General features: G+C 47.5%; 6 protein-coding genes across 28 annotated transcripts in view; 2 read left to right on the top strand and 4 right to left on the bottom strand.

The window, feature by feature from the left end:
- Positions 1 to 58: 58 nt before the first annotated feature.
- On the bottom strand, positions 59 to 1,612 carry LOC6602084 (retinol dehydrogenase 12). Of its 2 annotated transcripts, none has more exons than XM_026985779.1 (5): positions 1,569 to 1,612; positions 1,321 to 1,469; positions 915 to 1,178; positions 428 to 856; positions 59 to 369 (listed from the first exon to the last, which is right to left on the bottom strand). In XM_026985779.1, the coding sequence occupies exons 1-5, from the start codon at positions 1,575 to 1,577 to the stop codon at positions 153 to 155; spliced, it is 1,068 nt and encodes a 355-aa protein (XP_026841580.1). In that variant the 5' UTR covers positions 1,578 to 1,612; the 3' UTR covers positions 59 to 152. The 2 variants fall into 2 exon arrangements, with proteins under 2 accessions (XP_026841580.1, XP_002027162.2); XM_002027126.2 differs by having other exon boundaries at positions 440 to 856.
- Positions 1,613 to 1,858: 246 nt separating this feature from the next.
- Positions 1,859 to 3,177, bottom strand: LOC6602085 (retinol dehydrogenase 12). 2 transcript variants are annotated; one of them, XM_002027127.2, is made up of 5 exons: positions 3,076 to 3,177; positions 2,754 to 3,017; positions 2,545 to 2,701; positions 2,223 to 2,482; positions 1,859 to 2,158 (listed from the first exon to the last, which is right to left on the bottom strand). In XM_002027127.2, exons 1-5 carry the CDS (start codon positions 3,159 to 3,161, stop codon positions 1,927 to 1,929), a joined length of 999 nt encoding a protein of 332 aa, XP_002027163.1. In that variant the 5' UTR covers positions 3,162 to 3,177; the 3' UTR covers positions 1,859 to 1,926. The 2 variants fall into 2 exon arrangements, with proteins under 2 accessions (XP_002027163.1, XP_026841521.1); XM_026985720.1 differs by having other exon boundaries at positions 3,099 to 3,116.
- Positions 3,178 to 3,290: 113 nt separating this feature from the next.
- On the top strand, positions 3,291 to 6,579 carry LOC6602086 (lysM and putative peptidoglycan-binding domain-containing protein 3). The gene is made up of 3 exons (XM_002027128.2): positions 3,291 to 3,449; positions 3,538 to 4,097; positions 6,102 to 6,579. The coding sequence occupies exons 1-3, from the start codon at positions 3,436 to 3,438 to the stop codon at positions 6,344 to 6,346; spliced, it is 819 nt and encodes a 272-aa protein (XP_002027164.1). The 5' UTR covers positions 3,291 to 3,435; the 3' UTR covers positions 6,347 to 6,579.
- LOC113565124 (26S proteasome regulatory subunit 7) lies at positions 4,555 to 6,032 on the top strand. Its single transcript, XM_026985927.1, has one exon. The coding sequence runs from the start codon at positions 4,607 to 4,609 to the stop codon at positions 5,906 to 5,908; it is 1,302 nt and encodes a 433-aa protein (XP_026841728.1). The 5' UTR covers positions 4,555 to 4,606; the 3' UTR covers positions 5,909 to 6,032.
- Positions 6,580 to 6,653: 74 nt separating the features above from the next.
- LOC6602087 (titin) overlaps positions 6,654 to 27,900 on the bottom strand; it is a 28,261-nt gene continuing 7,014 nt past the window's right edge. For 4 of the 21 annotated variants that reach the window (XM_026985898.1, XM_026985896.1, XM_026985905.1 and 1 more), the window contains 16 exons: positions 23,855 to 23,950; positions 23,536 to 23,789; positions 23,322 to 23,468; positions 22,922 to 22,999; positions 19,855 to 20,162; positions 18,815 to 18,982; positions 18,619 to 18,739; positions 18,049 to 18,549; positions 16,694 to 17,808; positions 11,659 to 16,321; positions 10,167 to 10,380; positions 9,960 to 10,092; positions 7,706 to 8,206; positions 7,503 to 7,643; positions 7,290 to 7,429; positions 6,654 to 7,229 (listed from right to left, as the gene is read on the bottom strand). In XM_026985898.1, coding sequence (XP_026841699.1) covers positions 7,103 to 7,229; positions 7,290 to 7,429; positions 7,503 to 7,643; positions 7,706 to 8,206; positions 9,960 to 10,092; positions 10,167 to 10,380; positions 11,659 to 16,321; positions 16,694 to 17,808; positions 18,049 to 18,549; positions 18,619 to 18,739; positions 18,815 to 18,982; positions 19,855 to 20,162; positions 22,922 to 22,999; positions 23,322 to 23,468; positions 23,536 to 23,789; positions 23,855 to 23,950 — 8,707 coding nt within the window. In that variant the 3' untranslated portion in view covers positions 6,654 to 7,102. Of the gene's footprint in view, positions 7,230 to 7,289; positions 7,430 to 7,502; positions 7,644 to 7,705; positions 8,207 to 8,820; positions 10,093 to 10,166; positions 10,381 to 10,578; positions 11,017 to 11,658; positions 16,322 to 16,477; positions 17,809 to 18,048; positions 18,550 to 18,618; positions 18,740 to 18,814; positions 18,983 to 19,434; positions 19,519 to 19,854; positions 20,163 to 20,374; positions 20,674 to 21,666; positions 21,976 to 22,921; positions 23,000 to 23,321; positions 23,469 to 23,535; positions 23,790 to 23,854; positions 23,951 to 27,900 lie in introns of those variants that run through there. The other 17 variants (XM_026985904.1, XM_026985899.1, XM_026985903.1 and 14 more) reach the window with 17 other exon arrangements.
- LOC113565125 lies at positions 24,340 to 25,426 on the bottom strand. Its single transcript, XM_026985928.1, has one exon. It carries the CDS (start codon positions 25,082 to 25,084, stop codon positions 24,767 to 24,769), a length of 318 nt encoding a protein of 105 aa, XP_026841729.1. The 5' UTR covers positions 25,085 to 25,426; the 3' UTR covers positions 24,340 to 24,766.

The following is a 27,900-nucleotide window of genomic DNA, read 5'->3' as shown; positions in this document are numbered from 1 at the left end:
AGTTTTCCCTCTCCGAGCAGATCATCTCCGCGTCTTCTAAGTGTGAGTGTGTGTGATATGGTTTGGCCAAAATTATCTATTGTCGCGAGACGTTCCTAATTTGATTTATAAAGAAAATTGCAGCTCATACTTAAAAATACCCCCAGCCCAATTCAAAGTCCAATACCCGTCCATTTCTCGGACTGTGACCACAACCACCTGGCCATATCATCATCTTTGGCAGCAGGAGCTAATTCTTTCGGCCTACAGTCGCTGAAGTACTGACCCGACACGTGATCCAGGTCGCAATCCAAAGCTGCAAAGAGTGTTGTCTGGGCACCGTTTCGGGGAGACTTCATGAGAGACCAAAGCAGTGGCCTGAGAATGGTCCTGAAAGCACACGAGAATTTTTAATATACCCAAGGGGGCAAGGGTGAACTGGACACACTCTACTACATACTGGGCCAACTTTGTTCGAAAGAATATCATATTCCTCGCTATTTCCGTGTCTGCTATGCCTGGATTCAGAGCATTAACTGTTACTGCGGTGCCCTCGAGACGTCTCGCCAGCTCCCGAGTGAAGAGTATGTTCGCCAGTTTGCTCTGGCAGTAGGCTGCTCCTTCGTCATAGGACAGCTTGCTGTTAATGTCATCCACTTGGATACGGCCCCGCTCGTGCGCCTTGCTAGAAACGACTACGATGCGACTAGGTGCCGACTGCTTCAGTAAATCCAGCAACAGGTGAGTGAGAAGAAAGTGACCGATATGATTGACTCCCAAGTGCATTTCGAAGCCTTCTTTGGTGAGACTACGCGGCTCCCAGAAGACACCGGCATTGTTGATCAGGATATGCAGCTTATCTTGCTCCTTCTTGAAACTGTCGAGGTCGATTTGATTAGATAAAAAGTACGAATGTCGGTTCACGAATGATTCACCCATCGACAAAGTTCCGAACGGAATCCAAAGAGGACAAGTCACATTCCCGAGAGAAAACGTTTGAGTTTTTCGTTTCCTTCACGATCTCCTTGCGAGCTTTTTCCCCCTTATCCTTGTCTCGACATGCCATGTACACAGTAGCTCCTCTTCGCGCGAGCTCACGCACAGTCTCTCTGCCGAGACCCGTATTTCCGCCAGTCACAATTGCCACTTTGCCCGTCTCATTCGAGCGCTTCTTGAACTTTTCCCCCTGCATATATAGCCTGTGGCGAGGTAATACAATAGTTATTTCATTGGTGTCCAGATTGTGAAATTCTAATTCTGATAGTAATGTTTCCATGTCACTCTCAAATTTGATAACACCTATCGGTGTTACATTTAACTTTGGGTCGAGTCGATAATTACCTCACGCATAATGCAATAATTCCAACAATTCCATGTGCCACAAAGAATGGGGCAATGCTTTGCAGAAAATTTATAATAATTTCCATTCTTGGCTCGTTCAGTGTCCAGACGTAAGTGAGTGATATTCCAGATTGCGACCAGCGAATTGTCTACAAAACTTTATATGTTATGGACGACTGATAAAATTGATAGTGCAACACTCTACATATGAATGTCAAATAATCTAAAAACTGCTGCTCAAATCAAACCTTTAACATAGATAACTGGAAGCACAAGTAGAAGACACCAGCGAGCGAGCGAGAGGACTTGTATTTCCCTATGATACTATGGAACGTACCTTTTGAACCGAGGGCTTTTAGCTTAAAATGTACACAGTATCTATTTTAAACCAATGATGATCAAATTAGCAAGCAACCGGTTTCGGTATAGAACACATTTTAAAAACGGTCATACAGCGATGATCAGCTGTCGTCAAAAGCAAATAGAAACCTCTGCTGTTAGCCAAGTTAACAGAGGATTGAAAACATGAAAGGAATACTTTCGATTGTAGAAAATGATTCATTTATGACTGGCAGAAAGTCTTTTTACGGCAATAAACGTTTAATCCTATTTTTTCACATCGATTGGCGGTGGATTTGTCCACTTTTCACTGACTGCCCAAAGCCATTTGGCTGTCTGTGTGTCAGTGCCAGCTGGCGCTACTTCTTTGGGCTGGCAATCACTGAAATATTCACCAGACACCAGCTCCAAGTCCGGATCGAGAGCCGCATATAAGCTGGTTTGTGCCCCATTCGCGGCGGTCTTTACGAAGGGCCAAAACAAAGGCTTAACGAATAGTCTGAAATCAGAAAAAGAGATTCCTAAGAATTTTTGTAACGCTCTCAACAGGTACCAATACCAACCCGGCAAAGAAGTTACTGAAAAAGCTCATGTGCCTAAAGAGTTCTGTATCCACAACCCCGGGGTGCAAGGCATTAGCCGTTACTCCTGTGCCTGCCAGTCGTCTAGCCAACTCCCGTGTGAACAGGACGTTCGCCAATTTACTCTGACTGTAGGCTTTGCCTTCGTCGTACGACTTCTCACTGTTCAGGTCGCCGGTGTTGATTTCGCCACGTGTATGTGCTAGGCTTGAGACGTTGACTATCCTACTAGGCGTTGAATTCTAAGAATGCAGACAGATTACAATCAAAATAAGCAATACTTCACTTGGCTTGTAGCCAGCACCTTCAACAGATCCAATAGCAGTGTGGTAAGTAAAAAGTGGCCCATATGATTCACGCCCAACTGCATCTCGAAGCCATCCTTTGTAAGTGATCGGGGACAGCGCATGACACCAGCATTGTTGATGAGTATATTCAGCGTTTTCTGTTCCCGCTTGAAGCTAAAAAGTCAAGATAATGAGAAACCGTGGTAGAGTAGAACTAAATACATACGCAGCAACGAAATTCCGAATTGAGTCCAGCGAAGCCAAGTCACACTCACGGCAGTACACGTATTTGTTTTTGGTCTCCAGCACAATCTCCTCTCGGGCCTCCTCACATTTTTTCATGTCTCGACATGCCATGTAAACGGTTGCTCCCCGTTTCGCCAGTTCCCTGACCGTTTCCTTTCCAATTCCGCTGTTCGACCCCGTCACAATGAATACTTTGTTCGTTTCATCGGTTTTTTTTGTGAATTTGCCGCCTTGCATAAGGTCTCTGTAAGAGGGAAGGCAGTCAAACCCGGACATTTGTAAATGAATACGGGAACCCAGACTTTATGGCGCAGGCGGCGCCTACCGTAGTTCCGGTGACGCTCAGCCAGAAGATGGGGCGGCTCTTTAGGAACGAAAAAAACCCCATTTTAGTAATATAATGAGCTATAAATTAAACGCTATCTATGGACATTGAAAACACAAACAGCTGTTTGTTAACACTGGTATCTATCGATACCGATTGCTCTGTTTTCAAGTAATTGTTGTTGTTGTGTGGCTGGAAATATACTTTACACCTTTAATATAAGCTAATTAATTGGTTTCTTGGGCGCATTGAAAGCGTAGCAAGGAAGAGTCCCTGCATCACCATCCGAGACATTCCCTAAGAAGGAAACAAACCCTTCGCGAGAACTAAGGCAGCTATGAGACGCAATGTGTAAGAGTCAGCGCCAACACGACTGTTGCTTCGAGTGTCAACAAAATAAAATATACATATGTATTATGACGCGGGCTTTGTCTTTCAGGCGCCACCAAAATTATAACTGGGACGATCCAGATCCAGACAATGTGGAGGATATCTTCGCGAGGCCAGCCTACGACGATGATGAGTTTGTCAACCTGGTGCCGTTGGGACACAGACCGAACGGCCACGCCAGATTGGCTCGCTATGAGAACACGCTAGAAGTCAACGTGCAAGAAGGCGACACCTTGCAAGCGTTGGCGCTCAAATTTCATTGTTCCGTGGCCGATATCAAACGCCTGAACATGATAGACCGCGACAATGAGATACACGCTCATCGCATCATACGCATACCTGTAACAGTGCACAATGTTCTCTTGGGGAATGGTGTTCAGGATGCTCTGCCGGCCGTGCACAGAAGCGGCAACAACAGTCCAAGGCACAACATAGAACGGGAGCCTGCCATTGAACGCAACCCACTGGAGGATGCTCGCCAAATGTTGGACGAGAGACTCCTTGTAGCAGCAGTAAATGCATCTGGCTCTGTAGACGACGATCAACCATCAACAAGCAAAGCGGCAAGCAAATACTACGAGGGAGCTCATGGGTCTCCAAATGATGAAGGTGAGTCCATGCCCTGGCTAATTTTAGCTCATATTCGGTACACATATAAGAACTGTAATATAAACGATGGTGAGGGTCGTCAACGTCCTAATTTATCAAGTGAAGTCCAATTACATTTATATCCAACCAAATACCGGATTTCGCTCAGCAAAAAACTAAGCCTTCGCTTCCTGCGAGGAAGTGCATAGAATCAAACAGGGAACTACATATATAAACTTTAGCATAAGGACAAATTTGAACTTGTTTAGTTACAGTGCGGTAAAGAGACCATTTGCAGAGGTAGTGCACAACTTTAACAATTCGTCAGTATTTTTACTGTATATTTTTAAAATAACACGGTATTTTTCGGTATATTTCTGAGGGTCAGACCGTATATTTTTACCGCCGTCCGCGGTCACACTGGTCACAGTGCTTGCTAAATTGTTTAGTCATTCTGCATTTAAACAAAAGAAAAACATAGCTAGGCTGCCTTTTTGCTGTCGGAAATTATAAATTCGTTATACAACAAGATGCCGGACTATCTGGGAGATGATCAGCGCAAAGTGAAACACGACGAGAAGGAGGAGAAGGAAATAAAGTCGCTGGACGAGGGTGACATCGAACTTCTGAAGACATACGGCCAGAGTCAATACCACAAGTCCATAAAAAACATCGAAGAAGACATTCAAAAGGCTGTGAAGCAGGTCAATGAGTTGACTGGCATCAAGGAGAGCGACACAGGTCTGGCACCTCCTGCGCTCTGGGATCTGGCTGCTGATAAGCAAATTCTGCAAAATGAGCAACCGCTTCAGGTGGCACGTTGCACCAAAATCATCAACGCCGACTCGGATGACCCGAAGTACATTATCAACGTGAAGCAGTTTGCGAAGTTCGTCGTGGACTTGGCCGATTCGGTGGCCACAACCGATATTGAGGAAGGAATGCGTGTGGGTGTCGATCGCAACAAGTACCAGATCCACATACCGCTGCCGCCGAAAATTGATCCGACAGTTACGATGATGCAGGTGGAAGATAAGCCGGATGTGACCTACAGCGATGTTGGCGGCTGCAAGGAGCAGATCGAGAAGCTGCGGGAGGTTGTGGAAACTCCGCTGTTGCATCCCGAGAAATTTGTCAACTTGGGCATTGAACCGCCCAAGGGCGTGTTGCTTTTTGGACCGCCTGGCACTGGCAAGACACTCTGTGCCCGAGCCGTTGCCAATCGCACAGATGCCTGTTTCATCCGCGTCATCGGGTCAGAGCTGGTGCAAAAGTATGTCGGCGAGGGAGCGCGTATGGTGCGCGAGCTGTTTGAGATGGCACGCTCCAAGAAGGCTTGTCTCATTTTCTTCGATGAAATCGATGCGATCGGCGGAGCCCGATTCGATGATGGTGCTGGTGGTGATAACGAGGTGCAGCGTACTATGTTGGAGCTCATTAATCAGCTGGATGGGTTCGATCCTCGTGGTAATATCAAGGTTCTGATGGCTACCAACAGACCCGACACTCTAGATCCAGCGTTAATGCGTCCCGGCCGTCTGGACCGTAAGGTGGAGTTCGGTCTGCCTGACCAGGATGGACGCTCGCATATTTTCAAGATTCACGCTCGCTCTATGTCCGTGGAACGTGACATTCGTTTTGATCTTCTCGCTCGTCTCTGCCCCAACTCTACGGGCGCCGAGATCCGCTCAGTGTGCACGGAAGCCGGCATGTTTGCAATTCGTGCGCGTCGCAAGGTGGCCACCGAAAAGGATTTCCTCGAGGCCGTGAACAAGGTTATCAAGAGCTACGCCAAGTTTAGCGCCACTCCCCGCTATATGACCTATAATTAAGACTAGTTTTATTGGCACTATTTTGTATCCACTGAAGGAGAAACTGTAATAGATAATATATCCTTCAACTGGCAATTAATTAAATAAAACAAAAATTTACCTCCGGATGTTTCGCAAACGATTACATAACATAATATTTAATTGTTCTCCGCCATAGCTAATACATGTCTCTATTTTGTAAAATTTAACGCAGCCAATATGGAGCGATCGCCGGACGACAGTGCACCTCTGTTGAACGACTTGCTTGTGGACAGGCATGCTCCTCTGGTGCGTCCCATACCGGGTCCCTCTCTGCGTGCCATCGATTGGTCCGGCTCTGACTGCGACATGTCCTGGATCTGTCTGCTGATATTCATACTCGCTCTGTGCGTCGTCATACCGCTGGTCTATGTCGTCTATCTTGCGGAGCATCCACATCACAACCACAGCTCGCAGTAGCCGGTCCGATACGGTCCGGTCGGACCGGTGCTGGTGTTGGTTATGCCAGCACCGAAGTGATCATCATTCCAAATGTACCGGCAACAACTCGTCTCTTTCCTCTCACTCGTTCTAGCTCTACCAGGCGCATTTTAAATGCAGCTGCTGGCCGTTGAATTTATTTGATATACATATAACCCTAGAAATTTATATGGACTCTTTTTTCGAAATAATAAGGACTTTGTGTACTGTAATTAATTCTCTATATTGTTTGGATTATGGTGGGGTCTTCCAAATTGCTACATGGTTCGTCCTGTTCTCTACAATCCCAATCTCTACATCGATCCCAAATCTATGTATATTCGTCTGTTGTGAATTTCAGTTGTGAGAACTCCAAAAGAGCTTTGAGTCTATGTAAGATTTATTGATTAGAAGTATGCAACAGTTAAACACGTACGGGTAAAATGTAACATTTCTTGGTAAAACTTTAAATAGCTCTGTTACGCCTTATAAGTAAATACATACATAATACATATCTTAGGGCTAAAAAAATAGTATCCATGGATATAATAGTTATTAATAATAAATACGGACTACAAGTAACAATTGAAGTTAAGTACATTGTTGTGTGTGTGTGGTAGGTCTCTGGCTGGGAAATGCTGGCCATGGCCATGGCACATAATTTTTGGTGACGATACGTGGAGTGCTTTACCATTACCGTGCATATTACTCAAGGAATATCCACCAATGGAGGCACATCTCATCCCCTTCGCTTATTCACTTAAACTTTAAGTTCTCAAAGAAAGCAATATTGCTCCGGAGAAAGCCATGACGTACGGGGACTGGGGTCACAGGAGAGGCGATAGGTGGGTTCGTGGAACCGTCCGATTGAATAGATGGATCCCTGTGATTGTAGAAAAGAGCTCGGAAACATAACTTTCATTCAACTACACAGAGAACTTACGTTTCGAGGGATGATAAGTCAGAGGCGATCGTGGATTCATCGGCTACCTCTGCCATGGAAACAGCATGCTCCAGCTTGTGTCGCCGTGCCAGGGAGGTAGGAGACTTGTCTGACGTATCAGCTGGTAAGGATAGCCGAACCTTGTGTGAAATTATACGTCCATTTGAAAACTCATACTTATATATCGTATTCTACAGATCTACTCAGATTTACCTTTGATCGCCATCGTCGCTCGGCTTGTTGGGCTTTGCTAGTCAAGAGGAAGGCCTGGGCCAGAGCTTTCACTGACGGCATTGCATGCACCACCTCATCTTCTACGGCGGGCTTCTCGGCGACGGGTGTATTAGGCTCCATCTGTCATGCATATTGTTTAAGGTGGTAGAATCAACCCGTCCTACCTTAAAGTATTTACTCACCACATCATCTTCGTCCACAGACAGCACTTGACTCGGCTCGATGAGGCGTCGTTTTGGCTGGAGAAAGCGGAATGCCGGGGGCGTTGAGCCTCTTGTGGGGGTGTTCACTGGCGAACCGATTGTGGGCACCGAGTCGGCAGGGCCAAACTGTAGGACAACTGGTCGCTCACGCTTTTTGGACACAGATGCGTCTATGGAGGAAGAGGACACCGACGCGCTCTGAGCTGACTCCATGGATGATGTCGTGGAGGAGCTCGGCTGCTGCTCCGCAGGGGCAGGTCTGATGACCGTGGTCTCCTGCTTGTTAAAGTCGTAGACGCGCACCGTTTCGGATTCATCGCTGGTGGTTGTCGTTGTTTGCAGGGAGTGAAGCGATGGGTTCGACTGGGTCTCTAGCAAATCGTCAAATACCTGAGCTGGCAAGGCCGTGTAAACGTTAGCCGCAACTGATTCCTGTTCCTTATCCTGCTCTATTGCAGTTGTGCTTGCGTTTTGAGCCGCCTTTTGATAAGACATTTTTGTTTCGATAGGTTGGTTTGTGTGTTGTTGGTTTAGTTGGTTTAGTTGATGGGTGTATTGTTGGTTTAGTGTACATAAGCAGTTATGGTCAAGTCAACATTCAAACGGAGAGAAGAACAGTGGGATTTTTAGTATATTTATGTACATTTGTATGTGTGGCAAAGTTGGTGATTTTATTGTTGAAAGTTTGTCTGCGTGTTATGTACGAGTGGATGTGGTGTGGTGTGTGGTGTATATCTATAGTATGTTCGATCAAGCAGAATCATGCAAACACTCGTAATAGTACATTAGTAACAGCTATTCAAATGGTTTGTTTCGAAACAAATGCCGTTAGTCATATTCCAAAAGCAACGCCAAACAGTGGGAAAATTTGAATTGAATATTAATAAGGTTTGGCTGTACTCACCATTGGATAGCTTGTTGGGATACCTACTAAAAACATTTGTTTCATTGCTTGCGTTTTCATTAGTTTGCATATATTTTGGCTTTATTCGGAATTAAGGCATATTTTGTAAATATTTCTAGGCATACGATATGTACGTGTGGGGTTGTTGTTTATAAAAAGATCGTTAGCAGAGTGCATACAGATTGAAACTATTGTTACGTATTATTTATTTAATAAAATTAACAGCAAAATATAATGATTAAAAAACAAACTTTTCATACTCTAGGGCATTAGCATTACATTACGTAGATATTTTCTAAATAAAATTACGAATTAGATAGATATATAGACATAGATAGATAGAACACTAGCAAGACATTCTCATAGCTTGTTGGATTGGTGCGTATTGGTGCGGCTGAAAGGTGTGACGAATGACCTGACCCTGCCCTTGGCTCATAGGCCTTCCAGTGCTGGAGATTCTGTGTGTGGTGGTGTGTTCGACACCCGCCCCTCCTTCGTTTCACTCGTTTGTATATACAGGGAAACTTGGCTTTCTATACTGACTAGTGTTTATTAACAATGATTTGACTAAGCTATGCGTGATTTGGCAAATATAAACTACGAGTATAACTCTCGATAGACCCGACCCCGATCCTACCCGACCTTCTGGCCTATCCTAACCTGTTTCCACCACTTGATCTAGAAGAGTAAACTATTGTTACTGTACTTGGCGTCCGCGTCCGCACCGCTGAAGCCGTTTAGGCAGCTATCGACTCCCGAGTCCCCCGGGTCCTCTGTGTCCGGCCTGAGCGCCAGCTTGGCCTCGTTCTCGAATAGGGGATTCATCACGAAATCCTTCGAGGTGGCAGACACCGCACGGAAACTGTTGCGCTTGAGGTCTTTGTGAAGCAACTGCTTCTCGAACTGTGTGAGTACCCCGGCCGAGGGGCCAGCCTGGCGCCTCTTGGACGCGGACGAGCCGAAGGAGACCCCGCTCCCATTGCTATGCAGGCTCAGACTGGACTGGGTGCGACGCTTGGGCAGGGTGCTGGCGGACCCATAGCCAAACTGGCCAATGCTGCTACGCCAGGAGCGGTGGGAGCGCACATCAAAGTCCTCGTCGTCTAGCCCTAAGCTCGTGTCGCGGTAGTGCGACGCTGAAGTGGAAGGACGCTCGTAGTCATTGATGGGGACGGGCGTTAATGAGGGGGATGGACGCTTGTTAATGAATTTTAGCGAACTGCTACGGCGCACTGGTGTGGACAGTGTCCAATGAGAGAGGTCAGGCGCGTTACTTTGAGCGCTATTTAAAATGCGGCCATGCGGTGGTAGTGGTTCTGGTTGATTTACCTCGGTGATAACTATGTCCTGCTCAACATCCTCTGCGGACGGCTGCTTCTCTGCGCCGGACGATGCTCTCCGTACGATTCCGTTTACTTCTGTGCCATTGGGGGCATTGTTGATGTAGTAGTCGCGGCTGTAGCTGTGTGATCGATGGATGGTTATATATGTATGTATGTACGGGGGGAGTCCGGTTGGGAATGAGTCTGGACTTACCGTTTGTAGTCGGTTGAAGGTGGCGCCGGATCGCCATCTTCAGTGAGGGCGGCGGCCAGAGCCTTCTGCTCGGCACTGGGACTGATATTTGGCACATCCATGTACCGCTCCTGGGTGCCACTGATACGCTGCTTCAGAGCCTCGGGCGCATAAGGGTTGTTGGGCATTTCGACGGCATTGTACCACTTCTTGACCTCTCGCTCAGCAATGGAACCTGCAAGTGGGGTGGGTGTGTGGGTTTTAGAAACAATGGGATCGTCTGTGTGGCTGTTGGCTTTGTGCAGGACACGTAATAGACAGTTAACATAAGCTAGGCGAACAACAAAGAATCAAAGCAAGACCAAGCAATCAGCAGCAACGTAAGGACAACAAACACCGAGTGATGACAGTGGTGGCCATGTCTGTGGGTTACCTGGCACAAAGCGCCGCAACAGTACAACATCATCATCATCAACGTCGCTTTGTTGGGCCACCAGGTGGCCACCGTTCGGGAGTGCCATGGCACAGGCTACGGCACCGGCACCGACACCGACACCGGAACCGGCACCCGCCTTGTTCGACCATCTTAGGGAACCATTTGTTAGTTTGCCGTTAGTGCGTCTACCCGGATTTGTGTGGTTAGTTGTGGTTTCAGTGTAAGTGGGATGTGTGTTAGAGTTAGAGTTGGTATTAGAGTTGGTGTTGCTGGGAGTGTAAGTGTTTGTCGACGGAGTCCTAGCCGTGCGCTCGTCCAAAACTAGAACTCTCTGACTAACGAACTCCTGTTCAGAGTCGCCGTCTCCGTTGAAGGTCTCACAGCTTGTGGACGGCGCACTCTCATCGCTGTGATTTGATTCTGAACTTAATTGATCTGAGAAGAGAATTACGTTAATAAAATTATACGTGATTTCGCTCAAACTACCTACAATGATTGAATCAGTCTCCAAATCTATGTCTATATCATCTGCTATATCACAGAATGTTTCTCTGCTACGACTAATCTCTAAACTCAATGGATCTTCCAAATTTATTGTGTACAATTCGCTGGGTCTACTGTCATGGGAGTGCGATGGTAGCTCTTCTGCAAAGGTATCTTCTAGGGATATAGGAACTGAAGACACTGTGTTATCTACTCTGGCATTATCCCACTTATCCCAGATAACTCCCTCTTCTACGGTTGCCGATTCGGTTCTGACTTGGATATGGGACTCTCTACTGGAAACTAAACTATCATCGGCATACATGTGCAATTCGTTAAAAAGGCTGGGATGGCTCTCGTTAATATCATCTATGGTCTCCTCCATAGAATCAAAGGAGCTCAGGTATTTGTGCATGATCAGAGCGCGTCGTCGTCTGCGTTCGATTGTTGCCAATAGGCGTTTGTCTTTAATGTAAAACTTGCAAATGGTCCCCAAGAGGTTTACAGGCACGGGTCTCGCAGCCGAGTCTCCATCGCTCGGTGTTGTGTCAGGAATGTTCGGCTGTCTTCGTAGGCACTTTTGAGACGCTTTACCTAGAGCGGAACTATCGCTCTTAGTGTATTCTACGGATGTTTGCGCTGGAACGCATTCCGATGATGGTTCCAATAATGCTGTGTCCATGTTATCTGACTCTTTAAGCGGTTTCGGAACACAATTTAACAACTGCGTATCGTCGATTAAAGCATTCGGACCAAGGTCTGAAACGCTCTTAGCCTCCACTTCAACAGCTGGTATTTCCACAGCTTTAGTTTGTGTCTCCGGAATGAATTCCACTGCACCGGTAGGATCCAAAACCACCGATTCTGTCCCTGCAATGATTTCCACTACTGCTGGAGGAGAAGGATCAACAGCAACAGTTTCTGTTTCCGGAATGATTCCCACTGCTGCAGGAGGATCCAAAGAAACGTTTTCTACATCTTCCACAGCTGCTGCCGGATCCACAGCTATGGTTGTTGTTTCTGACATGATTTCCACTGCTGCTGGGGGATCCACAGCTACGGTTTCAGGTTCGGTAATGATTTCCAATGCAGCTGGCGGATCCACAGCTACGATTTCCGTTTCCGGAATGATTTCCGCTGCTGCTGAAGGATCCACAGCTACAGTTTCTGCTGCTGGAGTGATTTCCAATGCTGCTGGAGGAGCATGATCAACAGCAACAGTTTGTGTTTCCGGAAGGATTTCCACTGGTGCGGAAGGATCCACAGCTACGGTTTCTGCATCTGGAATGATTTCCAATGCTGCTGCCGGAGGATCCACAGCTACGATTTCCGTTTCCGGAATGATTTCCGCTGCTGATGGAGGATCCACAGATACAGTTTCTGCTGCTGGAGGAGCAGGATCAACAGCAACAGTTTCTGTTTCCGGAATGATTTCCACTGGTGCAGGAGGATCCACAGCTACGGTTTCTGTTTCCGGAATGATTTCCAATGCTGCTGCCGGAGGCTCCACAGCTACGGTTTCAGGTTCTGTAATGATTTCCACTGCTGCTAAAGAATCCACAGCTACAGTTTCTGCTGCTAGAGTGATTTCCACTGCTGCTGGAGGAGCAGGATCAACAGCCACAGTTTCTGTTTCCGGAATGATTTCCACTGGTGCGGAAGGATCCACAGCTACGGTTTCTGCATCTGGAATGATTTCCAATGCTGCTGCCGTAGGATCCACAGCTACGGTTTCAGGTTCTGTAATGATTTCCACTGCTGCTGGAGGATCCACAGCTACAGTTTCTGCTGCTGGAGTGATTTCCAATGCTGCAGGAGGATCCACAGCTACGTTTTCTGTGACTGGAATGATTTCAACTGCTTCTGGAGGATCCACAGATACGGTTTCTACATCTTCCACAGCTGCTGGAGGATTCACAGCTACCGTTTCTGCTGCTGGAGTGATTTCCTCTGCTGCTGGAGGAGCAGGATCAACAGCAACCGTTTCTGTTCCCGGAATGATTTCCACTGGTACGGGAGGATCCACAGCTACGGTTTCTGTTTCTGAAATGATTTCCAATGCTGCTGCCGGAGGCTCCACAGCTACGGTTTCAGGTTCTGTAATGATTTCCACTGCTGCTGGAGGATCCACAGCTACAGTTTCTGCTGCTGGAGTGATTTCCACTGCTGCTGGAGGAGCAGGATCAACAGCCACAGTTTGTGTTTCCGGAAGGATTTCCACTGGTGCGGAAAGATCCACAGCTACGGTTTCTGCATCTGGAATGATTTCCAATGCTGCTGCCGGAGGTTCCCCAGCTACGATTTCCGTTTCCGGAATGATTTCCGCTGCTGCTGAAGGATCCACAGCTACAGTTTCTGCGGCTGGAGTGATTTCCACTGCTGCTGGAGGAGCAGGATCAACAGCCACAGTTTGTGTTTCCGGAAGGATTTCCACTGGTGCGGAAGGATCCACGGCTACGGTTTCTGCGGCTTGAGTGAATTCCAATGCAGCTGCCGGATCCACAGCTACGGTTGCTGTTTTTGACATGATTTCCACTGCTGCTGGAGGATCCACAGCTATGATTTCCGTTTCCGGAATGATTTCCGCTGCTGCTGAAGGATCCACAGCTACAGTTTCTGCTGCTGGAGTGATTTCCACTGCTGCTGGAGGAGCAGGATCAACAGCCACAGTTTGTGTTTCCGGAAGGATTTTCACTGGTGCGGAAAGATCCACAGCTACGGTTTCTGCATCTGGAATGATTTCCAATGCTGCTGCCGGAGGTTCCCCAGCTACGATTTCCGTTTCCGGAATGATTTCCGCTGCTGCTGAAGGATCCACAGCTACAGTTTCTGCGGCTGGAGTGATTTCCACTGCTGCTGGAGGAGCAGGATCAACAGCCACAGTTTGTGTTTCCGGAAGGATTTCCACTGGTGCGGAAGGATCCACGGCTACGGTTTCTGCGGCTTGAGTGAATTCCAATGCAGCTGCCGGATCCACAGCTACGGTTGCTGTTTCTGACATGATTTCCACCGCTGCTGGAGGATCCACAGCTACGGTTTCCGTTTCCGGAATGATTTCCGCTGCTGCTGAAGGATCCACAGCTACAGTTTCTGCTGCTGGAGTGATTTCCAATGCTGCTGGAGGAGCAGGATCAACAGCCACAGTTTGTGTTTCCGGAAGGATTTCCACTGGTGCGGAAGAATCCACAGCTACGGTTTCTGCATATGGAATGATTTCCAATGCTGCTGCCGGAGGATCCACAGCTACGATTTCCGTTTCCGAAATGATTTCCGCTGCTGATGGAGGATCCACAGCTACAGTTTCTGCTGCTGGAGTGATTTCCACTGCTCCTGGAGGAGCAGGATCAACAGCAACAGTTTCGGTTTCCGGAATGATTTCCACTGGTGCAGGAGGATCCACAGCTACGGTTTCTGTTTCCGGAATGATTTCCAATGCTGCTGCCGTAGGATCCACAGCTACGGTTTCAGGTTCTGTAATGATTTCCACTGCTGCTGGAGGATCCACAGCTACAGTTTCTGCTGCTGGAGTGATTTCCACTGCTGCTGGAGGAGCAGGATCAACAGCAACAGTTTCTGTTTCCGGAATGATTTCCAATGCTGCTGCTGGAGGATCCACAGCTACGATTTCCGTTTCGGGAATGATTTCCGCTGCTGCTGGAGGATTCACAGCTACAGTTTCTGCTGCTGGAGGAGCAGGATCAACAGCAACAGTTTCTGTTTCCGTAATTATATCTACTGGTGCGGGAGGATCCACAGCTACCGTTTCTGCGTCTGGAATGATTTCCAATGCTGCTGCCGGAGGATCCACAGCTACGATTTCCGTTTCCGGAATGATTTCCGCTGCTGCTGGAGGATCCACAGTTACAGTTTCTGCTGCTGGAGGAGCAGGATCCACAGCCACAGTTTCTGTTTCCGGAATGATTTCCACTGGTGCGGGAGGATCCACAGCTACGGTTTCTGCGTCTGGAATGATTTCCAACGCTGCTGCCGTAGGATCCACAGCTACGGTTTCAGGTTCTGTAATGATTTCCACTGCTGCTGGAGGATCCACAGCTACAGTTTCTGCTGCTGGAGTGATTTCCACTGCTGCTGGAGGAGCAGGATCAACAGCAACAGTTTCTGTTTCCGGAATGATTTCCAATGCTGCTGCCGGAGGATCCACAGCTACGGTTTCTGCTGCTGGAGTGATTTCCAATGCTGCTGCCGGATGATCCGCAACTACGGTTTCAGGTTCTGTTATGATTGCCACTGCTGCTGCAGGATCCACAGCTACAGTTTCTGCTGCTGGAGTGATTTCCACTGCTGCTGGAGGAGCAGGATCAACAGCAACAGTTTCTGTTTCCGGAATGATTTCCACTGGTGCAGGAGGATCCACAGCTACGGTTTCTGCGTCTGGAATGATTTCCAACGCTGCTGCCGGAGGATCCACAGCTACGGTTTCAGGTTCTGTAATGATTTCCACTGCTGCTGGAAGATCCACAGCTACAGTTTCTGCTGCTGGAGTGATTTCCACTGCTGCTGGAGGAGCAGGATAAACAGCAACAGTTTCTGTTTCCGGAATGATTTCCACTGGTGCGGGAGGATCCACAGCTACCGTTTCTGCGTCTGGAATGATTTCCAATGCTGCTGCCGGAGGATCCACAGCTACGGTTTCTGCGTCTGGAATGATTTCCAATGCTGCTGCCGTAGGATCCACAGCTACGGTTTCAGGTTCTGTAATGATTTCCACTGCTGCTGGAGGATCCACAGCTAAAGTTTCTGCTGCTGGAGTGATTTCCACTGCTGCTGGAGGAGCAGGATCAACAGCAACAGTTTCTGTTTCCGGAATGATTTCCAATGCTGCTGCCGGAGGATCCACAGCTACGATTTCCGTTTCCGGAATGATTTCCGCTGCTGCTGGAGGATCCACAGCTACAGTTTCTGCTGCTGGAGTGATTTCCACTGCTGCTGGAGGAGCAGGATCAACAGCCACAGTTTCTGTTTCCGGAATGATTTCTACTGGTGCGGGAGGATCCACAGCTACGGTTTCTGCGTCTGGAATGATTTCCAATGCTGCTGCCGTAGGATCCACAGCTACGGTTTCAGGTTCTGTAATGATTTCCACTGCTGCTGGAGGATCCACAGCTACAGTTTCTGCTGCTGGAGTGATTTCCACTGCTGCTGGAGGAGCAGGATCAACAGCCACAGTTTCTGTTTCCGGAATGATTTCCACTGGTGCGGGAGGATCCACAGCTACGGTTTCTGCGTCTGGAATGATTTCCAACGCTGCTGCCGGAGGATCCACAGCTACGGTTTCAGGATCTGTAATGAGTTCCACTGCTGCAGGAGGATCCACAGCTACGATTTCCGTTTCCGGAATGATTTCCGCTGCTGCTGGAGGATCCACAGCTACAGTTTCTGCTGCTGGAGTGATTTCCACTGCTGCTGGAGGAGCAGGATCAACAGCAACAGTTTCTGTTTCCGGAATGATTTCCACTGCTGCTGGAGGATCCACAGCTACAGTTTCTGCTGCTGGAGTGATTTCCAAAGCTGCTGGAGGAGCATGATCAACAGCAACAGTTTGTGTTTCCGGAAGGATTTCCACTGGTGCGAAAGGATCCACAGCTACGGTTTCTGCGTCTGGAATGATTTCCAATGCTGCTGCCGGAGGATCCACAGCTACGGTTTCTGCTGCTGGAGTGATTTCCAATGCTGCTGCCGGAGGATCCGCATCTACGGTTTCAGGTTCTGTTATGATTGCCACTGCTGCTGCAGGATCCACAGCTACAGTTTCTGCTGCTGGAGTGATTTCCACTGCTGCTGGAGGAGGAGGATAAACAGCAACAGTTTCTGTTTCCGAAATGATTTCCACTGCTGCTGGAGGATCCACAGCTACAGTTTCTGCTGCTGGAGTGATTTCCAATGCTGCTGGAGGAGCATGATCAACAGCAACAGTTTGTGTTTCCGGAAGGATTTCCACTGGTGCGGAAGGATCCACAGCTACGGTTTCTGCGTCTGGAATGATTTCCAATGCTGCTGCCGGAGGATCCACAGCTACGGTTTCAGGATCTGTAATGAGTTCCACTGCTGCTGGAGGATCCACAGCTACGGTTTCTGCGGCTGGAGAGATGTCCAATGCAGCTGGCGGATCCACGGCTACGGTTTCTGTGTCTGATATGATTTCCGCTGCTGCTGGCGGAGGAGGATCAACAGCAACAGTGTCCGTTTCAGGACTGATTTCCACTGCTGCCGGAGGATCCAATGCTGCTGGTTTATCTACTGTTAGAATTTGTGTTGTCGATGGGTTATGTATGGGCGCATCACTGTCTATGGCAGGTTTTGGTACCATTTTTGGCTCCTGGGCGGCTGTTGTTTCTGTAGATTGGTGGTTTGTTGTTGGGTCTGTCAGAGTTGATGGATGGACATTTATAGTGGAAGGTTCTGAGACACTCCCGGTGAACGGCATTAATTCAATATTCTCCTCTTCTATGATGTCAAGTGAATGGTGCGCCAGGTCCATTGTGCGAGCGTTTATTTCGGCGAGCGCCAAGTCGCTTAGCTCCTTTAGTGTATGCATCTCACTCGGAGTTATGACCCCCGGCTGCTCCGATGCTGGGACCGCTAGCATCGGTCCCAAGGCAATGGCGGCTAGTATTTCGATAACTGACGGCGTGGTTTCGCGCATCTGCTCTTCATCAATGTATTCTACTGTGCTGTAACCAATGCAACCTTCGAGGCTGGCCAGTTCGTCAGTTTCGCCTTGGGCTGTAACACAAACGACTGCTAAATGTCGATGCTTCAAGATCAGGCACAAGAGGGCTGAGGATCTACATAACTTGGAGGGTTCCGGACTTCAAACAGCTAAGATCAACTAGGATCGACTATCTAGGATTGATGCTCTCTAATGCTGTCTAATCACAGGGAAGGGTTTACGCAATATTAAGAAGGGTAAGGATGATGTACTACGTTTGAGGTACGTGGAAGTGGAAGTAGCAGTGCAATTACCTGCAATGGGAGTCTGGACCAGCTCCTCGTTCATCGAGTCATCTTGAAACACCATGGGTGATGGTAGTGAAACTATAACATCAGATGTCGCGGCAGAGGATGCTACGACGAACGTGTTTGTGGTTTCCGTAAATGCGGGCTCATGCTCCTCTGGTAGGGTGTGGGAGATCAGGCTGGTCCGATCTACGAGCTCGTCTAGCACAAGTTTTGTGTTCTGGCCACCGATCAGATGCTTGCTCAGCAGGCGATCGTTTAGATCGTTGCAGCGCAGCAAATCAAGCGAATTGTCCTCCACATCCGATCCCAGCTCCGACAGATCGCTGACCTCGTCCGCAGTCCTATCGCCGATTTGGGCACGCACATTCTCCATGGGAGCCGGCACCAGCATGCCAATGCTGCTCGGTGTGACCGAGCTCTGCACGGAGCTGCGCTTCTTCTTGAATAGCCAGTTATCCTCCCAAGTGCCATCGCCGATCATGCTCGAGGAGATTGATCCAACATCTAAAAGGGATTGGAGAATGGGGGTGGAAGAATCTGGACCATAGCGTTAGAGAGTAGTATATTACTTACCATCCTCCGACTCAGTAACAGATGCCGAAAAGTCCGGAAGGGGAACCATGTGGGCGGCTATATAATCACTCAAAACCGATTCACGCTCCAAATCCGCCTGCAGGGACTTGGATTTGCCAGTCTGGAATGAGGAATATTCGGGAATAATAGCAGGCGATACTGGGGACTATGGGGATATGAGTGTATAGCAGCTTACATCCAGTGCCAATTCATGGTCGGTGAGGCTGCAATCGCTTCGGGGCTCAATGGAACTACCGGACGTGGTGCTCAACGCTTCGGCATTGTAATTCTCATCAATGAGGTGACCACTCAAGTCTGGTGTGCTCTCCGATATTAACCTTGTGTTCCCTTCCTTATCGGCAATCTGTGGAACAGAAAACAGCAAAGGTAACAACGGGAACGTTGTGTTAGTCTATTGACCTTGGCATTGTGGCAGGGCAGCGAAGTGTTGTTGAACCCCAGAGAGTCGTCTGTGGTTCAGTCAGCACGACGAGTGCGATACAAAAGGCCCTTAAGCAGATTAGACGCGGCCATATCCAGTCCGCCACTTAACGACACTCAACGAAAGGTTTCGTTGAGCTCCCATTGCCATCGATTATAATCAATAATTATTGACAAATTGTCTTATCGATCGTGTTCAGTGACGTATAAGCCAGTTTGTTGTCCACGTTGCGAAGTTTGGGGATGGAAGTTGCGATAAGATTTAGGATTTCCTGATTAGAACTGAATACGTAATCGTAATGGTGGCTGATATGGTTCGCTGAGTCATGGATTTGGCGTTTCAATTGCCGCAATCGTGTCGTAACTAATATTTACTTTATCACCGGAGTCCTCCATTGTCTTGTATTGGCCTGTATGTAGAAACTCTTCCGAAATGGGCTATTTTTGATTTTCCAGAATAAGGATTTATCCAATTAGCGACGTGATTGATTTTATTCTTATACTGTGAGTGGTGCTGCTGCTTGAAGAAAACGTCTTAGCAGTCGAGACAATGGGCTGCAACTAATTAGCGTGGTCTGGTTCTGGTTCATCGGTGTGGCAACTGGACAATCGAAGCCGGCCAAGTGCGGGTTGAATGAAAGCGAAAACTGAACGAAGCGCGTGGCGGAAGTGGCCAGAATACGACCGTACATACAGCTTACAAGACAGTCGACAACGGGTAGAGGAGAGGTCATGTGTGGTACCACAGGTGGCATAGTGGCATGGGCATGGGTCAGTGTAAGGCTCAAGGCTTACCTTATTGAGCACCGCTGTGGCCAGCAGATCCTGATAGATCTTCGGCTCGAAGTAGTGCTCCGTGCGATGTCGGCGCTTCAGCCCATTCCCTTTGTTCGGCAGCTCGGCGGCCAGCGAGCGGGTGTCCAGGCTGATCTCCGAGACGGCTCCGCTCACGCTCAGGGCACTGTTGCGCAGCGTCTCCGCTATGATGGTCTCGATGAGACTCCGTAGACGGGTCTGCGAGATGTCTGCCAGAGACTCGGAGTCCCCATTGTTGTTGTTGTTGTTGTTGTTGCTGTTGCTCCCATTGACAATGGCCGGCAGATCTGAAAGCATGTGTGACACAGTATTGTCAAATGGATCTGACCGAGAATGCTGGCTGGCCAAAACTACTACTAGTTGAATGCTTGGTTAGCCAAGTCCGATACAATAAAAGTGAAAATTAACTTACTTCTAGGTGTTTTTGTATACGTGTATGTGTGTGTGAAAGGTAAAGAAAGTAAGTGAGTGAGTGAGTGAGTGAGTGTATAAGCCATACCTAATTTCACCTCAATGACGTAAACAACGTAAAAGACAATAACGGCCAGAACGGCATACACGCCGGTGATTAGGCCCAAAGTAAAGTCCATGCTGCATGCATACGATCGAGTACTGGTTTATATAGGTGTTATGGTTCGATATACGATACAGACGAAATTGCTGAATCGCAGATATCGGTTAATTGTTTATTTGTTTGTTTGTTTATCTACACTTGCGGCCGCTGTCTGCTTTCTGCTGTCTGAATGGAGTGTGTTGGGGTTTTGTTTGGAGTTTTCATTGATATAACTGCCGGTCGAGCTGTTAATTATTTCAAACAAATATTTAAGCTGTATTGTTTTGTTTTCTCCCTAATTATTGGCAAACAGAAGTGTATCACCGAGTCCCCTAAACGCTTGAGCAGCCAGGTGTCCCCAACCCAATCGAACGCCACTCATGCTGAAAATCGCGAATACTCACAGCTCGCATTCACATTTGCATTCGAGTTCGCATATTCATCATTTTCCTTTGACATGTTAAGTCTATCGTCGCATTGCGGTAAATACCCGATTTTATAATGAATAATGAATGGCCTGGAGTTATCTATTTATCGTTACAAAGCCGCCCATATTTCTTTATCGGCCCAAGTCTGCTAACAAATCAATTGGTGGCTGCCCGCATGAATGCTCTGAATGGCCCGAATGGTCGGCGGGTCTATGTCTAGGCCGTTAGTCATTCAGGTGTGCAAAAAATGTCAAAGATAGAAACTGTCGTATTGAAAACAAATAGTCGCATGCGAGTCATCGGTGAAAATAACACCAGAAACAGGCAGAGAAACAGGCCCAGACCCAGACCCAGAACCAGTACCAGACCCACACGGATCACCTCTGTATTCTCCGACTGGGCGCGAGCAAAGTTCAGGGGTTCAGCGCAAGTCACTTAAGTAATTATCACTGAGCGGATTACGAGTATTACTTTATTCCATTTTGATTATTTAATGCTTAGCCCTGCGATGGGGTTCGAGGGGCTCGATAACTTTCCATCAGCTCGGATCGGGCCGAATTCTTGCGATAAGTTTGGTGAGAGGTTTGTTTTTCTGATTGGTTAAGGTCAAAGTTGAACTACAGCGTTAAGGAGCACAGTTAAAAGCACATTCACATGTCAAAAGTCCACGATCATCGTCGGAAAATTATGGATTTTTTGTTGTTGTTAATCTCAGATTGGGTTACACACAGTGGAGCTATAAGCGGGACTCGGGATCATTAATATTGATTAGCGTTGATTGAGGTCTCTTCCTCGTCTTGCCTGTTTTACCTCGCGATTATAGACTTGAGTTTCAACTGTCTCTTTTTCTCAACTTTTTTGCCAGCTTCGGGTTCGGGGTCAAGGTTGGCGATAACTCATAACTGAGCAGCAGCTTCTTCGCGTTATCTCTGCTCTGACGGTTGCAGATGGACGTACATATGTATGTTTTTTGCGGCTGGCCAAAATTCTTGTAGATATCACTTAATACAATATAGTATGTTATCACTAGTACTCCCGTTTAGGCGGAATCTTCTTCAGTCTCTGTGCGCGTGTGTGTGTGTGTCCGTACCCGGAGCTCGTTTAACGTTACGATCACGGCGCGACGCTTCTGGCAAATGAAGCGGTTCCGTGCGATTGTCGAGCGCCGAGCGCCTAACCGCTCACTCAGACCCACTCTCACACACACACACACACACACACGCTCGCTCTCGTAGGTCTGTGTGCGTGTGGACCCTACACAGAGCGGTCTCGGGTGTTTCGGCACTGCCCGGCCATTCCACCGGACTCTCCTCTTGGCCAACAGCTGAGTTTGGCTTTGAGATTTACATGCACGCTGCCGCGCAAATTAGTGGATATTAGTCGCCTGGCTCCGAGCGTGACGCTGTCAATCAATTGCTAAGACAGAGAGTTTCATGAATGGCCGTGTAAGCTAGAAATTTACACCACTGAGCAGACTCCGAATCGAGTCTCGAACCAGTTGGTGAGCAATGCTACGGTGCGTATGATTAATGCCTATATCGGTCTGTCATCTTGCTAAGGCTACAGAACATCGGCGCCAACAAAGCGTTGTAATCACAATGTTCCCTGCTGTAGCCGTTGCTATTTCTGTCGGCACTTCAATAGCTAAAGCACCTTATCAGAGCTATGTAGCCTTATCTGACTCCGATTTTCTGTCTGTCAGGGTCCCTGTCCCTGTCCCTGTGTGTGAGAGAGTGCTTATTTAGGCTCTCAATTTGTACTACCAGTAAAATGATAAGTCAGTGCAACTAAGGCTGGCCGGCACTACAACTGGCATTCAATAAAAGCTCCAGTCATTGTTTCATAGATTTATTTTATGGCGTTTATGGGCGGCATTCTCACACTCTGTTACATACATATTTGGGGCAAGGTTCTACGTGCTCAACACAAAATACAGATATATGTAGATAGAGGTACAGGTACAAGTACGGATGCAGGATCGAGAGGTTAGATTACATTCAAAACGATTACATTGCTTTCGCTCGATTTCTGAGAACTCGATTACTGGATAGAGTCGATGACTTACCTCCCTTGAGCAGGTCGCTCTCCACATTGATAAGCAGGTTCGAAAGTTTCGCATGAAATTTGTGGAAGAATTGCAAGTCTGCATTGCATTTGCATGTGTGAGTTTGAGTGTGAGCGGTGTGTGTGTGTTTATGAGTATATGTGTGGGTAAAAAGTTTAGCAAAAGCTTCGCCCAAAAGTATGCAGCGAACTTTCGATGGCCGGCAGCATGTGTTGCTTGCGAATTTTGCCAACGAAAGGCACATATGCACATATGTTGCCCGCCCAATTGAATCTCATTTGCAAATTGGAAATTGCGAATTGCGCGAATGCAGCTGAATTCGCTGACAATTTCATTTGCACAAATCAAATCGAAGACAATCTGGGCGCGTGACAACCTGATTGCAGCGGGCTGTACTTACAGTTTTCGCTTTTGGACAATTGTCCCACTTTGATGTGATCCAGACTGCCGCCCAGCATCTCCGCCACGATTTCCTCCACATATGCACGAATCTTGGCGCGCTCGTCGAGATGAACACTCTGCCCTATCTGGCTGATGCTCTCAATGTCTGCAAAGGACCAAAGTCTGGCGTTCTATAAACACGTTAGGTATATTTCTATGGGGCCTCTCCTTACGCATTGTGCTGTCATTGGCATCGCCATCCCCATCGCCAGTGATGGGTATGTAGACCTCGCTGCGAGCCCGCATCGGATACACGAACTTGTGCTGGTTAAAGGACATCTGCTCCGCCACCCAGGAGGAGGTGTGGGCCAGCGACTCCTTGGAGCTGTGGCACAGCTGGCACTCCCAGTCGGCATCCTTGGGCCGCCAGTCAGCGCACTTGGGTCCGCGGCAAACGCACTTTCCGCATGTACAGCATGTCACATAGCTGAAAAATACAGATCGATCCCTAACTGAGTCGCTGAGGGGGGCTTTTGCTGGAGGTTGACTTACGTTTTGGGACTGCTCTGGTCCAAGTCTGCACAGCAGACATTGCAGCTCTGCTGCTCCCTGGCTTCCTCCTTCTTCCACTTCCTATCGGCTATTTTACTGGAAAGAATTCATAGAACACGGAGAATGTTCGATTAGTTCGATACATGGCGATTAGTCAGGTCAGTTCTGCGAAATCGCTGGGGTTGTTCAACCAGCAGAAGGTCAGGCTAAGATAAACAAACTGCTGAAAAACATGAGGAAATCAACTAATTGGATGGCGCTCAGCCGATAGATACAATTAGCGCCTGGTCGAGTCGACAAAATTCCAGTTCCCCAGATCTCCACCTACGAGTCTGAGAGTCCCGCACTGCAGGGGCATCGAGCATCGAGCAATGGACTTTCTCTCTCGTCTATCCCCCTCCCGCCCCAATCTAGCAAATTGCATAAGCGGAGGAAAGCCACAGGCAAAACCAGTTGGACCAGGGGCAAGCGAAATATCAGTCGAGTTGAGTTTTATAGCCAGATTTATTCGCGTCACTTAGGATCTATGTATGTAGGTATCGAATAACTAAGCATATCACACGGCTTACAAACTATTCTCGTAGGACATATGCACATACTTATATGTATGTACTTACAGATATATCTACTTTTATATCTAGATATGCATTCAGTTCTCACTTAATCGTATCCATGCATGAGTCGTGTTTTGTTTTGTTGTGTGTTGTGGAAGTTGTGGTACAACGTGCTCAAAATTAATCACAAACAATTTGCTCAACTTAACATTTGAATATGTCTCGTTTTGAAATCGCTTACAAACGAAATCATAACTCTCTCCTCTCCATATCCATATACTATACACCATATAATTTCGAAAACAGAAGAAACCAGTCATAACCGATACCCAACCGATTCGCAATGCTGCAGCTACAGCTATACGAGCAGCTGTTGCCGTTGGCTCTCCTCCTGCTGGAGCTGTTGCTGGTGCCGCTGGTGGAATCGCATCCGACGGCGTGCCCAGTGCTCGTAGTTGTTACCGAGATTCTCGTAGTAGATCTGCTCCTCGGACTCGTCGTCCCCGGCCTCGTCGCCGTCGTCGGGAGGCCGCCCGAACACCGGGTCACTGGTGGTCATCTTGAGCAGAACCACCTCCATGGCGCAGGCCATGAACAGGAAGGCGAATACGGCAAAGCTGATTGGCATGCAGATCAATTTCTCCACCTGGCACACCACAACGGACGCGAACACCATTCTATCGCACACTCTCACTCCCTTCGGTGTGGAGGTCTATAGCTGCGATGGCTTCTGTGGGATTGATCGGTTTCTTGGTTTCGGTTTGGTTTGGTCTGAATTTAATTGGTTTGATTTGGTTTTTAGAGTTGTTTGGTGTTTAGTGTGCTAGGTATTTGAGTTGCCTGTCAAGAGATGTTTGGTGCTTTGTTTGCTTTGATTTGGCATGGCACTCGAATTAAACTGTTTTCGCCGATTTGCATGTATATTCGAGTGGAAGCACATTAATTTGGATTCGCCAACGAAACGCGTTGCGACTCACTCCGACACTGACAACTTTCTCGGACAAGGTTTGCCTTTGTTGTGCGCAGTTGGCTCTGAGCGGGCAACAGCTGAGACCGAGCGAGCCTCAGTCAGAGCAGTGACAGTCGTCTCTCCGTCTCATGCCCGTGCCGGTTTCATGTCTGAGGAGAGAAGCCTACCCAGAGAGAGAGAGAGAGAGAGAGTGGCAGTGGCAGCGTTCGGGAGAGTGGCAGACAGGCAGCTAACTCGTTAATGACGTAAGATTCAATTGTGAACTCTGGAGAAGAAGGCCTTAGCTTACCTTACCTTACGCCCCCTGCCCCCTGGATAGAAAACCAGCCCAACGGGTCTACGTAGCGGAATCAGCCGTGACTAGGCATATTTCGCTGGCCATCTATCGCCTTTCTTCCTTGATTTATCCGCAAACATGTAGACATCTGGTCAAGCAGGAACCGTTTCGGGCCTCATACCCGTATGCATATGCATTCATTTGTCTATAAATTAATTTTTGGCAATCTTTTCAGCTATGTGTCTCGGCCTGAACTTCATTAATTTCCAAATGCTAATTGTGAGAAACATTCCGCAAACGAGTTAGCTGTCTGTCTATTTAAATCTATGCATGCTCCAAGCCGTTCATTATTGAGGGGAACCTCAACGAATCAATCGAATGGTGACTGGAATAGTCTTTAGATTCGCGAATAAATGGCGACAGCATCAGCTGGGAAATTCCCAAAGAGAAAGATGATGCGAGAGCTCTCATATGTACAGATTCCCCTGAAATCTGACTTAAGTATCTGGGTTAATATATGCATGTAAGCTGGGCACATCCCATTAGCATTTCTCAGCCCGAGAAATCGTCAAGTGGCCCTGTTTCTGTCTCGTACTGTTTGGGTTGGCTTAGATGAATGGCTTAGTCGGGATGAACAAGATGTTCTCAATTTTCGCAGAATTTTGGCCAGCATAAGTGGAGGATTTCTGGGGCTGGAAAGTAATTACCCGTATCGCCAGAAGAACAATCAATTATTAGATTGAGGCCCCTACTTTAAAGATATCATAAAACAGTTTTAGAAATTAACTAACAAGCCTACGATATAGCGATCCCCTCACCCTGAGTAATCTTCAATATCCCCTCTCCAGCTACCGCCTAACCAACGTGTTTTTAATTGTTGCTAAATATCTACATGACAGCTCATGTCCATGTAGCAAAATTTCACAGTGGCGCTTTGCAACATTTTGGTAAATTTTCGAAAAGTTGCGCAACATTTGTAAACTTTAGCGCAACATATTTGAATATTCCGCGAGAAATTTGAAATGAAACGATTTTGATTTCGACGCAGATCAGGAATTTAAATGTATTGTCTAAAGGGCGGGTAACGCCCCTAAGTGGTCCTTTAAATGTTCTGCAAAAATTATCGCTATGGCTATGGGCCATCTCCAGATGCAAGCTATAACTTTGACCGACCCTTTGTTGGTTCCGTTTGCTTGCAGCTATGGACAGGAACAGTCGGGCTAAAAGGCCCACCACCATTACTCAAGGATGAGATCTATATATGCCAGCGCACTTTGGTCCGATTCCGGTCCGACTTCTTCGATCGAAGAACGGAAGCACTACCCATTCGTACCCTTGAGGAGTATTGCTTCTAATCAACTGTGGTTATGCATACAATTTGCCACTGTGACTAGCTTTTGATGGCTCTCACTCTCAAAGCTACTACTTTCGACCGACTGCAAGAACTCGTTTCAGTTTACTCAGCACTACGGGTATATGAAAACCCAGAATAGGTGTGTTTATCTCCGTTTAAAATGCGACAACGGTCAGCATTAGTTTTGTTTTCTAGACTTTCGACAATTTCGGAACTTGTTTTGGTTTCTATTGCACTATAATGCAACCTGTCGTGCAACTTTCTGTCTCTGAATAGAGAAAAGGAAATCACAGCTTTCGTCTATTTCGGCTAATATTGTGCTCAATGAAACAGCCAGCCAAGGTTAAATGCTACACTTCTTTACTAGGTACATACATATATGTTTAAAACTCGCATATTTCCTACTCGTGTTTTCACATGTCGTATAACATTCGAATATTATAAGAATAACGGCTAATTAAGTTGTCATTGACTAGTGCTAGTGACAAAAGGCAAAATATTTGCGGGCGTTTCGTGACATTTTTGTTGTTGTTGTTGTGGAGTACTCGTATGACTGGAAGCGGCAGCAGCGGGTTCTGCCCTTTGTTGGCCAACGATTTCCGTTTGCCATTCGTCGCAACTCTTTGGTTCTGTCTGGTTAGCCAGATGGCCAAATTCGTCTTGGCCGCAAGTCAATTGAATGGACAGTAATGTATGAACAGGTAGTGTTATGAAACGGCCAACGGTACAGTTATCCATAAGCATTTATGGGTGCAAAATGAATTTGTGAGCCACCATGATACACTGCAGCTGGCGGCCTGATCCCTCTTACGCAATCCTTAATTAAGGCGAAGCTACGTACGTACTGGATGCCCAACTGAGATGAGGAAAGACCATAGAAAGGCAACAGCA

Source organism: Drosophila persimilis, unplaced genomic scaffold (genome assembly GCF_003286085.1).
Source record: "Drosophila persimilis strain 14011-0111.01,24,50 unplaced genomic scaffold, DperRS2 tig00000002-arrow-pilon, whole genome shotgun sequence".
Lineage (NCBI taxonomy): Eukaryota > Metazoa > Arthropoda > Insecta > Diptera > Drosophilidae > Drosophila > Drosophila persimilis.
The sequence above is the reverse complement of the archived record's forward strand: the minus strand, read 5'-3'. Positions and strand labels throughout refer to the sequence as shown.